The sequence below is a fragment of the Triticum urartu genome, chromosome 3, assembly GCF_003073215.2.
Source record: "Triticum urartu cultivar G1812 chromosome 3, Tu2.1, whole genome shotgun sequence".
Lineage (NCBI taxonomy): Eukaryota > Viridiplantae > Streptophyta > Magnoliopsida > Poales > Poaceae > Triticum > Triticum urartu.
Window position 1 is genome coordinate 689,840,535 of NC_053024.1, and position 12,837 is coordinate 689,853,371.

General features: G+C 43.1%; 1 protein-coding gene across 1 annotated transcript; it reads left to right on the top strand.

Moving 5' to 3' along the window:
- Positions 1-2,751: 2,751 nt before the first annotated feature.
- On the top strand, positions 2,752-6,309 carry LOC125545941 (CASP-like protein 5B3). Its single transcript, XM_048709997.1, has 3 exons — positions 2,752-2,933; positions 3,879-4,011; positions 6,115-6,309. Exons 1-3 carry the CDS (start codon positions 2,803-2,805, stop codon positions 6,307-6,309), a joined length of 459 nt encoding a protein of 152 aa, XP_048565954.1. The 5' UTR covers positions 2,752-2,802.
- Positions 6,310-12,837: the final 6,528 nt, after the last annotated feature.

Here is a 12,837-nt window from a genome sequence, read left to right on the forward strand (position 1 = left end):
TTTTGATGATGTTTGTGCAAGGTTGGGGCGTCATTTTATGTGTGCAGAACAGGACACAGATGGTGCAAAAAACGGAGCTGATTCACCTGGCGGCAGCGGCGCATGATCCGGTGCCGATCCGCGCGTCAGCGCTGTCCCTGTCGTCGCGCGATCTGATGCCGATCGGCATGCAGCCAATCAGGCGCACGCCAACGCGGGCCCGTCTCGTCCTGACGTGGTTGTGGCCGACAGCCTCCACCAGGTGGACCCCACCACTCCACGCGCCAGCCCATGCGCGGGCGACACCGCGTCTCCACGCGGCGCCTCACGAGCCGGGAGCCCACGGATCGAGCCAACCGCCGCCGACAGCGGGGCACCCGCAGGGTCTGTGCGCTCAGGATCGCCCTCGGATCACGAGCCGGGCCCCTCTACAGATTCTGTGCGCGAATCTCCCTTGGATCCGGAGCTGGGATCTTCTGTGCAGGATCCCACAGCATCTTCTGCACCAGGATCTTCTGCGCCTACAGCACCAGCGGCTCCTCGGCGACATACTCGGTCACAATCAGGCATTACCAAAGCAAAAGAATACACTGATGGTACGGTCAGGTATGATAAAGTAAAACATGATTTTCTTAGTAATATTGGTGAACCAACAAATTTGCATGATGCTCTTGTCCATAAAGATTGGAAAGAAGCTATGGATCATGAATATGATGCACTCATGAAAAATAAAACATGGAATTTAGTACCACCAAGGCAGGGTCACAATATCATTGATTGTAAATGGGTATACAAGATAAAGAGAAAATCTGATGGAAGCATAGATAGATACAAGGCTAGACTAGTTGCTAAAGGTTTCAAACAGAGGTTTGGTATTAATTATGAAGATACATTTAGTCCTGTTGTTAAGTCTGCTACTATTCGGCTTGTACTGTCTATTGCTGTTTCTAGAGGATGGAGTTTACGCCAGCTAGATGTTCTGAACGTGTTTCTTCATGGTGTTCTTGAGGAAGAAGTGTTCATGCGGCAACCACCAGAATATGAGGACCAAAGTGTACCACACTATGTCTGTAAGTTGGATAAAGCTTTGTATGGGTTGAAACAAGCCCCAAGAGCTTGGTACTCAAGGTTGAATATGCAACTACAACAACTTGGTTTCACACCATCTAAAGCAGATACCTCGTTGTTCTTTTATCATAGAGATAATATCACTATTTTTGTGCTTGTCTATGTTGATGATATAATTGTGGCCAGTTCCAGTGCACATGCTACCACTTGTCTGCTTAAAGATCTGAAGTTGGAGTTTGCTCTCAAGGACTTGGGTGATCTACATTATTTTCTTGGTATAGAAGTTAATCCAATAAAGAATGGTATACTTCTTACACAAGAAAAGTACACCACTGACATACTCAGGAGAGTAGGATTGGAAAATTGTAAACCTGTGAGTACACCAATCTCAACTTCAGAAAAACTTACAGTTGAGAGTGGAGAGGTGCTTGGACCAGAAGATTCAACAAAGTACAGGAGTGTTGTTGGTGCTCTGCAATATTTGACTCTACTCGTCCTGACATTTCTTATTCTGTTAATAAGGTATGTCAATATTTGCATGCACCTAGAACAACTCATTGGACTGCAGTAAAAAGGATTTTGATGTATCTTAAATATTCAGAAGGTCTTGGACTTCAGATTACCAAGTCATTGTCTATGCTTGTTACTGCATACTCTGATGCAGACTGGGTAGGATGTGCTGGTGACAGAGGGTCCACAGGTGGTTTTGCTGTATTTCTGGGAACAAATCTTGTGTCATGGAGTGCAAGAAAACAGGCAACTGTCTCTAGATCAAGTACAGAGGCTGAGTATAAAGCACTGGCTAATGCTACAGCTGAGGTAATATAGATACAGACTTTGCTATATGAGCTTGGGATCAAGGCTCCACAAGCTGCGAGATTATGGTGTGATAATATTGGTGCAAGCTATCTCTCAGCTAATCCTGTTTTCCATGCACGCACCAAACATATTGAAGTTGATTTTCACTTTGTCAGAGAAAGAGCAGCTCGGAAGCTACTTGATATTCGTTTTATTCCAACTGGTGATCAACTTGCTGATGGCTTTACAAAACCTCTTACTACAGGAAGATTGAATGAGTTCAAGAACAATCTTAACCTTGGTAAAGTTTATTCGGTTCAGATTGAGGGGGAATGTTAGAATAAGTTGTAAAGAGATACGAGTAGTTTAAACTTGTAATCTTCTCTTATCTCCTCTTCTGTTATTCCTCTCTGTAACCAACCGGGCATTGATCTATCTCTTCTCTCGATCGATTCCTTCCTTGTAAGCCACGGCATACCTTCTATATAATACAATGCGGCCCGAGTAAAGGGTTTAACGCTTCCTCGTAGTTTTGACACACATATACTAAGATGATGTGATCAAGGAAGGAAGCTACCACGAAATTTCGTGATGCTATAGCTAGCAGAGGTACCCAACACCACATGGTGGATGCTCAGCTCAGTTATTACTTGCGTTCCATTTGCATTTCACTCTGCATCTCAAAAAACACCAGGCAGGCAGCGGTACCCCACCACCATCTCATCCTGGTTCCTGTTCTGCCATCACCTTTCCCATCTCGTCTCCCCCAACACCAAGCCAAGCGCACATAACAAGTGCTACAGCCACCTCCCGCTCACAGCCATCACCTTTCCTTTCCCACCCCACACACGAGCTAAGCGCACGCAACAAGCGCCACAGATCCTGCCTAGCGAGCTAGCCAGGACTCCATCGGCTTCTCCGCCTCACCTCTCCGCAGCGAGCAGAGCAGAGCAGGGGATGAAGCGCGTAGTGGGGAGCCCGGGGACATGGAGCGGCATGGCGCTGCGGCTGTCGCAGTCCGTCTGCGCCGCCGCGTCCACCTTCTCCATGGTCTCCGGCTTCGGCTACTCCAACTACAGCGCCTTCTTGTACTTCAATGTCACAAATTTTTAAAAATGTTCAACATATGTATTTTTTTATTAAATTTTTTCAAATTTTTTTACAAAATGGTCATGTTTCAAAATACTTTAGATTTTCAAATTGTTTGTGTTTTCAAAAGAAATTCGAAATTATAAAGTACCATTTTTTAGAAAAATCGGAGTTTAAAAATTTGTATGCACTTTCAAAATTTTATTTACAATTGCGAAAAATATTCGCATTTAAAAAAGTCACATCAAATTTCCAGAAAAAAGTTCAAATATGTCGCTGGTCATGTTCTTAAATCTCTGCGCAGTTAGTTAGCCAAGAAAGCTCGCTGATCCTAGTGGTTCTGCTCGTTTGTGTGTTTGCGGGAGGTCCTGGCTCGATTCCTGATGTGGGCCGGCCCAGTTTACTGACCAGGAGGGTTGTATCAAAGAAGAAGTGTCTAGTCATGGGCTCGATTCCTGATGTGACAATTTATTTTTAGGATTTTTCGCTCTTTCACTATACAACCACTAGAAATAGATAGTTGCTGGGCCGGCTCATTTTACTGACCTGGTCCGTTAATGTGTTTAGGGGTTGTATCAAAGAAGAAGTGTCTAGTCATGGGGAACTCGGCCTGGGATGTTGAGGGGCCGGGATTAGTTCCAAGCTCAAACACCATACTTGTTCAAAAATGGAACCGGAATATTGGACATGTTTTCTTTGTGTATGTGCTTTTGTGAGTGTATGTGTAAGGAAGCCATATGTTTTTCATTTAACCTGCAGTTTTTCCTCCCATGATAATATTTTATTAGAATGGTTAAAAGATAGGTTTTATGTGTCAACAAGTGTGCTGGTGCGCCCCAATGATTTATATTTGTCACATCAAGTTCATGTCATTGAGACTATGAACTCAAGTATGATTTGTTGACATCATCTAACGAGTGTAATCTTGTCTCCCTTTATTTCAGCTACATGAATCTAGCGTTGATCCTGCAGCTTATGTGGAGTTTGGGCCTTGCTTATAAGGATATCTTTGCTCTAAGGAATAAAAAGGACCTTCACACCCGGGATAATCTATTGATCATTGTTATGGTTGACTGGGTAAGTCGTTCAATTTGTCTCTTCAATTGTCCCTGAGCTACGTATGAATTAACTGAAGGCATGCACTGAGGCAATTGAAGCCAAATTTTTTTATCAGTAGTTCTTACGAAAAAAAGAAATTCAGGTTAAGTGCAACTCATGCTTTTCTATTGGCCAAGTTCTTGTTCTGCCTCCCTCCATGAGAATAAGGTAGCCTTAAAGACATTTGTTTGCCAAGCGCTCCATTAAACTTTGCCAAATTGTCCATTTGAGCAAGAAATTTTAACAATCAATATGTTTTGCCTGACTTTTTGGTTAACCAACGGTATAGTTTATCGAAGGTTCTTGTTTCCTGTTAGAACTAATGGCTGTCATTTCTCTCAGCGAAAGTTGTTACATCTTACAAGCACAGTCCAAATACCCTCTGAAATCATTTTTTTACTCGAGCAATTCTTGTAATCTTAAGCTAGCAAAGGTCTATCTTTTTATTTTTTATTTTTTTAGAAAAGGAGGATGACTCTCGGCCTCTGCATCTAGGAGATGCATACTGCTATTTTATTGATTATTCTCGGCGACCTAACAAAGTATTACAAACAATATACCTGAATCCACCATCTTGACAACATATGCCGCTACTCCTATCCATATGATGAAGGGATGCTAGCTGGGCCACTACCCAAACAACTCACCTAAGCCTAATATCAAAAGTCAGAAGCCCCAGCCGAGCCACATACCGGGTCTGGGGCACAATCCGGTCAGACGCACTCGTGTGTCGTCGCCGCCATCTTCCACAGGTCCGTCTTCAGATTATATTGAGGCTTCTACCTTGTCTGGCCACTCTGCCATCGACGTCACCATGACGCCAGACAGCTACCTCCTCCTGCGCGAGTCCATCTCCGCGCATTGGACGCCGAGCCTCCACAGCGCCATGCCGCCGATCTCCGCTGCCATCAATGTGTGAGATGAGGTACCGCTCCACCATCCCCCTAGCCATCACTTGCTCCAAAACGATGCCCCCGGGAGGGAAAGCGATAAAACGCCATCATCGTCCGATCCGGAAGACCCAGATCTAGGGTTTCCCCCGGAGCATCCCGAACCTAATGACGCAGACTGCAACGATGATGCCTCGACAAGGAAACGACATCTAAGACGCCGTCATCGTCCGCCATGACCGTAGTCGGCGTGATTTTCATCGGCAGTTGCTCCAGCAGACGTGCGCCACCGACGGCGCTGGTCCCTTCAACCGGAGTAAACTCCAAAACGATGCCCTAAAGAGGGACTACAACGCAAAATCGCTGTCATCACTCGATCCAAAGGAGATCTAGGGTTTCCCCCGGAGATGTCCGCCCTATCAAGGATCAGACAAGGGTAGAATCCCGGAGGATCTGCCCAGCTGCCGACGAGTCGCACCCGCCACCGTGCCGACGGCAGACCAGCGGTCAAGGCCCACGCTTGGGCATAGATCCGGCCGTGCCGCCGCGAACCGATCCGGTCACGCCGTCGCCGTCCCTGGCGTCCGCGACACACCAGATCGCGAGGCCTCCTGCCGCGGGGGGGCGAAGTCGCCGAGGCGCCACCACCACCCGTCGTGGCGTCCGGCCCGCCGCCACGCTCCGGCCCAGGGGTGCCGGCCCGCGCCAGCCCCACGCGAGCGAGAGGGCCCGAGTCCCTGCCGCCGCCGGCGACGACCAGGTTTCGCCTGGCCGCGCCCTTGGGTGGCGGCGAGGGAGGAGGAGGAGGAGTGGGGGAGGGCCGGCCGACGGGGTCTGGAGGGGAGAGGGAAGGGTATTCGAGGGAACCGAGTAAGAAAATCCTTTTAAAATGGGGGAGAATTTCACTTCCCCGGCCTCTGCACCAACTAGGGATGCATACGGTCATTTTAGTATGAGTATCAAGATAAACATGGTCCTCAGAATTTTTTAAATAAGCATCAAGATATTTTTTGATAAGTGGTTCCACCACACACACCAAACTTGATCCTCAATAAATGAGGAAAACCCCTGTGCATCACCTGTCAATTCTAGAATTGAACTCGGATCGTTAGACTGCACAACCGCATGCCTAACCACTGAGCCAAGGCAAAGATCTATCTGAGTGAACACATCAATTATGAATGCATTGCAGGTCGTGGCAATTTTCATGTTCTCAGCAGCCTGTGCTTCCGCGAGCCTGACAATTTTCTTCATGCGGGATGTGAACTTCTGCGCGGCATACTCGCGGCTGGCCTGCCGGCAGTTCACGCTTTCGGTCGTCCTGGCGTTCATCACGTGGTTGCTGCAAGCTGCATATTCTTTCTCCGGGTTCTGGCTACTGGTTTGATTCTTCTAGTGATCTCATGTGCTCATAATCGTCGTGACATCATGCTAATTGTCAGTTAAGAGGGTAAGTCGGTTGAAATCTGCTCGGGACACATGCTAGATTTCAGTTATGGGCACGGATCCTTCAATCCTTCATCCCTTGTTAGATAGATCGCCTGTTTGATAGTAGCTCATCTTTATTCTAGGAGTTGGTTGTGAGCTCCTTGAGGTGGAGCAATTACTTTTTAGATGATGTGGGATCATTAATATATGGAGATAAATCACGGTCGAAAGTACCTGAAAAATGCTCTGGTTATTGTACAAATGGAATTTCATATATCTTCATGTTGCTCGGACCAACTGTTTCCGGTTGCTTTGCATCTAGCTAATTTGGATGTGCTTCACACTGTGAACAAGCCTTTCTTTTGTTGCCAAGCAATGTAGACATGTAGTCTTTCTCATCATAGTTTGGAAGTCGAATGCTAAGGATATCTTGTTCATCTTGAGGCATGAAAAATTGTTTGACCTTGTCCTCCTTCCAAGTATGGGTATCACCAATCGAATATGTGATTTTGTTGGGTTTATGTTAATTTTGAGATTTCCTCTCAGGATCCAATTGTCCCTCCATGTGCGAATACTATGGCCGTTACAAATACATCATACACCCCTTTCTTCAACAACTCCAAACCGTTCATGATGCCTTATGCATTTCGAATAAATGCTGTGTAGCAAATCAACCCCGGGATAACATTTAGCCTTCATAACCCTTGCACATAGACTGTTAGGGAACACTATGAGTTGCCAAGCTTGCCTAGCAAGGAGAGCTTGGTTAAAATTTTGGAGGCCCTAAAGAATTTAGTTGATCTTTCTCAGACCTTTCATGCTATTAGTGTTTGATTGATTATTATATATATGACATATACCTCACTCCCTCTGTTGGAAAAGTCAGTGCCTAGGAGGCGCTTAGGCACGCCTAGGCGCTAGGCAGTGGCCAAACGCCTCGCCTAGGGCATAAATGGAGGTCTAGGCAGGGCAAGCAAGGAACTATTTACCCAAGTAAGAAATCATGCCACATACTGCACTAATATGCAAAACGGGTGATATTCCAATGACAGTAGATGGTAATCAACTTATTTATATGCCCTAAACTAATATCAACACCCATATAATAATCACAAAGACACTACGAGTAAAAACTATATTACCGCCTAGGCCACGCCTAGGGCGCTTAGGCACTGCCTAGGCACTAGGCGAAGGCCAACCGCCTCGCTTACGCCAACCGCTTTTTCCAACCTTGTCACTCCTTTGGTTTAGTTATTTCATTCATGTTGATATTTCGTGCACAGAAAGATTGATTTGCACAGTTTAGCTTTTTAAAATATATGATTAACATTTTCTGATTCATGATAAAAAATTCAAATGTTTGATTAAAATTTTTAAATACATGATCAACTTTTTTCATATACATTGTGCATTTTTGTAAACATTTTGTCATATACATAAGAAACATTTTTGAATGCACATTTAACATTTTTAAAATGCTAGATTTTCTTTTCAAAAACTGTATGTACAATGTTTTTTGTGATATATATATTTAGAATATTTATAAGTATAAACAAAAGTAAAAGGAAAGGCAAAAAAGAAAAAGAAAAAACATGAAAAAGCAGAAAAAAACGAGGTTGTGGCTGCCTGCGAGCTGGCCGGCCCAAGTCGAGGCTGGCGTCCAACTCGTGTCAAGTCAGGTATAGCCTGCTGTTTTTTAAAGCAAATTCGGAAGGGGCGGAAGAAGTTTCTCTCTTATTGGAGACTTATGCAAGGGCTTCTGGTCAAAGAGTAAACAGGGACAAATCCTCATGTTTCTTCAGCAAGGGATGTCCAGAATCAGTGAGACAGCAGGTGAAACAAGTCTTGCAAGTTCCCAATGAACAGCTTAGTGAGAAATATTTGGGGCTGCCTACAGACGTAGGTTCATCCAAGAATGGAGCGTTCGAGTATCTTATTGATCGCTTATGGAACAAGATGAGAGGATGGATGGAGAAGTCACTCTCAGCTGCGGGGAAGGATGTTCTTATCAAATCGGTTGCACAAGCCATTCCGGTCTTCTCGGTGTCTTGTTTCAAACTTCCTCGAGGACTATGTGAAAAGTTAACCTCAGCCATAAGAGCCTTTTGGTGGGGCAGCAAACAAGGGAAAAGGAAACCCCATTGGGTGTCTTGGGATAGTATGACAATGCCAAGGAATATGGGTGGTCTTGGCTTTCGCGATTTTGAACTTTTTAACTTCGTTCTCCTAGCTCGGCAATCTTGGAGGATCTTGGTCTCTCCGGATTCTCTTAGTGCTCGAATTCTAAAAGCAATATACTTCCCAAACAGCTCAATCCTTGATGCAAATATCGGAAGCCATCCATCTCAGGTTTGGAGGGCTATTCTGGAAGGAAGGGATATTATGAAGCAGGGCCTGATTAGGCGAATTGGGGACTGATCAGAGACGGAAATATGGAGCACAAATTGGATCCCGCGGGCTGAGTTAATGAGACCACTCGTCTCTAGAATCCTAGATCCACCCCAACTAGTGGCTGAGTTGATTGACTCAGGAAATGCACGCTGGAATATGGAGCGGGTGAATCAGGTTTTTCTGCCTTTTGATGCACAGGCAATCTTTCAGATTCCGATCTGCATTAGGAACGTGGCGGATTATTGGTCCTGGATGTATGAGAAATCGGGCATCTTCAGTGTACGGTCGTGTTATCGCATGATAGTTGAAACCAATAAGAGGAGGGAGGACTGGTTGGAGTCACGCCCGGCTGCGTCTAACCGCCGAGAGGATGAGCTCGCTTGGGTCCGACTATGGAAGACCACAGTTCCGGCTAAAATCCGGGTATTTTTGTGGAGGCTTGCGCGCCAGTCTATCCCAACGGAAGATGTCAGGATGCACTGGAATATGACTACGAGCTGCACGTGTGCTATTTGTGGGACTCCGGACTCGTGGAAGCACAGTCTCCTGGAGTGTATTGCTGCTCGCTGTGTTTGGTCACTAGTTGATCAAGAATTGATCGATGAACTTCAGAGCAACACCGAACAAAACGCAAGAAGGTGGTTATTTACCATGATCGAGCAACTTTCACATGAAAAGTTCATCACAGTAGCAGTCACCCTTTGGGCCATTTGGTCGGCGAGAAGAAAGCTAATACATGAAGGAATAAATCAAAGCCCTCTGTCGACATATATGTTCATCACACATTTCATCTCAGAGCTAGAACAGGAGAAGAACAAAGTTCAGGACCATGTGATCAGACCAAAGAGTGCAGTACCGAGAAGATGGATTCCGGCAACACCGGGCTGCGCCAAAATCAATGTGGACGCCGCGGTTTCTCGAGGAGTTGGAGCAGTCGTGGCTGTGTGTAGGAACAATAACGGAGACTATCTTGGATCCTCGGCGTTCGTCGTTCGAGGATTGATAGATCCACCTACTTTAGAGGCTATTGCATGTAGAGAAGGCTTATCTCTGGTTGAAGATTTTGGGCTACAGAATATGGTGATCGCGTCGGACTGTCAAGAAGTAGTGAAGCACATCAAGGAAAAATCAGGTGGAAACTACGATGGAGTGGTGAAAGAGATAAGTTTGTGGCAATCTTCGTTTAGTTCATGCTGTTTCAAGTTTGAATCAAGAGTCTCAAATTTTGAGCCTCACAAATTAGCTAGGCATGCTGTAAAGTTGGTTCATGGCCGACATATTTGGCTGGGGCTACCACATGACACTTCTGTAATATCGGTAGCAATACCGACTAATGAATAAAGCTTAGCTTTTTGCTCAAAAAAAAGGTATAGCCGGGGGAGAGCTCCTGTCTGACGCTCGTTAGCGTCAGGCAGAGTAGCTTTCGCTGAAGGTAGATACAGATGGGCCAGCCCATTTAACGGTCAGTAGCTCGAGCGCGTAAAAAAACGCCAAAAATACCCCGCGCCAGAGAGAGAACGAACACAAGACGTCCCGCTCGGAAATTTCATAACCAAACCAGTCAAGCTGAAACCTTGTACTGGTTTGCAAGCGGCGCAAGAGCTTAAAGTAAACAAGAACTTTTGAAAATTTATGAACAATTCAAGAAAATCGAGAACAAAAAATTGAAAATTCTGAACAAAATTTGACAAACGCGAAACCCTTTTTCAAACCATAAACAATTTTTGAAATTTGAACAAACTTTTCAAACGTGAATAATCATTAGAAAGTTGAACAAAAATTTCGAAATTCCAAAAAGATGAACAATTTTTTAAATATACATTGAACATTTTTGCATTATACGCTGAACAATTTTAAATACATACTGAACATTTTTATGATATACACCGAATTTTTTTTTGAAAATACATTGAACATTTCTGTAATGTACGTTGAACAGATTTTGAATTGTGAACAAAATTTAAAAACATAAATTTTTTATGAAATCATGAAGAAAATACGAAATTTCAAACTTTTTTGAAACAACGGACGAAAATAAAAATAAAAAGGATAAAATAAGAATAGGAGTAAAAAAGAAAAAGAAACAGAATAAATAAACTGAAGAAGAAAAGAATAAAGAAACAGGAAGAACAGAAAACCGGCAAAAGAGAAAAAAAGAAGAAAGAAACCGGTTTAGGGAACCTTCTGCATTAACTAGCGAAGTGGGCCGGCCCATCTCGCGCAGCTACTCCCGCGCTTCAGCGAAGCCACTTCTCCTCGACGCACGCGAGCGTCAAATAGAACCACCTAGCCGGGGCGCCCCTATTTCTCGCGTTACGCGAGCGGAGGGAACACGCTCGCGTCGGGGCGAGCCACAGACGGGCCGGCCCAGCCACGCGGGAGCCACAACCTGCTTTTTTTTTCGTTTTCTATTCTCGTTTTTGTTTGTTATTTTTGTACTTTTCTTTATACTTTCAAGTATTCTTCAAATATTCTTGTTTTCTATTCTTGAAAAGATGTTGAATAAGTATTAAAAAAGTTGAACAAGGATTTAAAAAATGTTGAATAAGTATTAAAAATGTTGAATAAGTACTTGAAAATGTTGAATAGGTATTAAAAATGTTGTACTAGTATATTAAAAATGTTGAACAAGTATTTGAAAATGTTAAATAAATGTTGAACAAGTATTTTAAAAGTGTTGAAATAGATATTAAAAATGTTGAAAGAGTATAGAAAAATGTTGAACAAGTATTTTAAAAGTGTTGAAATAGATATTAAAAATGTTGAAAGAGTATAGAAAAATGTTGAACAAGTATTTGAAATTGCTGAATAAGTATTAAAAATGTTGAAAAAGTATTTCAAAAAATGCTAAATAACTATTAAAGTGTTGAACAGGTATTTGGAAAATGTTGAAATAGCGTTAGGATAATGTTGAGCGTGTATACAAAAAATATTTTTGACATGTACAAAAATAAAGAGTGAAAACGAAGAAAAACATAAGAAAACACAAAAGAAAAATAACAAATGGAGAAGAAAAATGAAAACCAAACAAAAAATAGAGAAAAAAGAAAACGAAAAAGATTGAATTAAATCAGAGAATAAAGGAAAAAGAATGAGAAAAAGAAAGAAGAAAAAAAGAAATGAAATAAAAGAAAAGGAAAAAAAGTAAAAAGAAAAATGGAGAAGACCGGCTTGGTGGCATCTAGTAGTCCTCGATCCTATAACCAACTAGTAACATGAGATAGACGGAGTGGTTTGCTGCTCAGGTGAAAGCCTAGGAGACCAGGGTTTGATTCTAGGGGATGGCGCGTTTATTCCTGACTTTCTGAATCTGTGCGCGACATGAACAGTGTTGCTGGCCCAACACTGTGGACTCGCTTAATGCGACAAATAGTCGCTGCAGTATAGCCGCGCCCGTCTACGTATAGTTCTCTCACGCGCCATGCAGCAGGCCTTGAACCATTAGGTTAGTTGTCTCAATTTTTTTATTTGCGCCATCAGCTGAGAGTGGTTGGCACTCACACTACTCCACCGCCTGCATGACCGTTGACTTCAAAAAAAATTCTTCATAGATTTTATTTGATAATTTGAATGCAAGATTGCGGATTTGAAAAGGTTTATAATTTGAATAATGCTTGTGAATTTGAAAATTGTTCATGGATTTAAAAATCATATTTTAAAAAACCATGAATTTAAAATCAGAAAAAGAGAAAAAGGGAATCAGGAGAAAAAACGACCAAACAATAAACCGGCAGAGAAGCAACGAAAAGAAAAAAAAACCAGCATTGTACACCAAATGCTCACTCTGTGCATTTTAAAACCTAACAGGAAAACCATCCTGAAAAAAAAACGAACCGAACCAATTTTGTGGTTTTTGGTTTCGGTATGGTATGTTCTTTCCATACCGTTTTGATTTTTTTTATTTTATATAACCAAAACTCGACGGTTAACCGAATTAACCAAAGTGAAATTATATTTATAATTCTTAAGGTGAACAAGCATACAAGTACTCATTTTCTTTGTACTGGAGACATATTTCGTGCTAAGCACATCCATTTTTCTTGTAACATAGTCATTCTTCTCTTGGAAAGAATGCTAGGTACATACATAACCATCA

Excerpts from the sequence above, each read along its gene's own strand:
- LOC125545941 (XM_048709997.1), top strand. The coding sequence starts at position 2,803 with ATGAAGCGCGTAGTGGGGAGCCCGGGGACATGGAGCGGCATGGCGCTG. Across the intron at positions 2,934-3,878 it reads TCCAACTACAGCGCCTTCTT|CTACATGAATCTAGCGTTGA; the intron begins GTACTTCAATGT and ends CCTTTATTTCAG. Across the intron at positions 4,012-6,114 it reads TCATTGTTATGGTTGACTGG|GTCGTGGCAATTTTCATGTT; the intron begins GTAAGTCGTTCA and ends AATGCATTGCAG.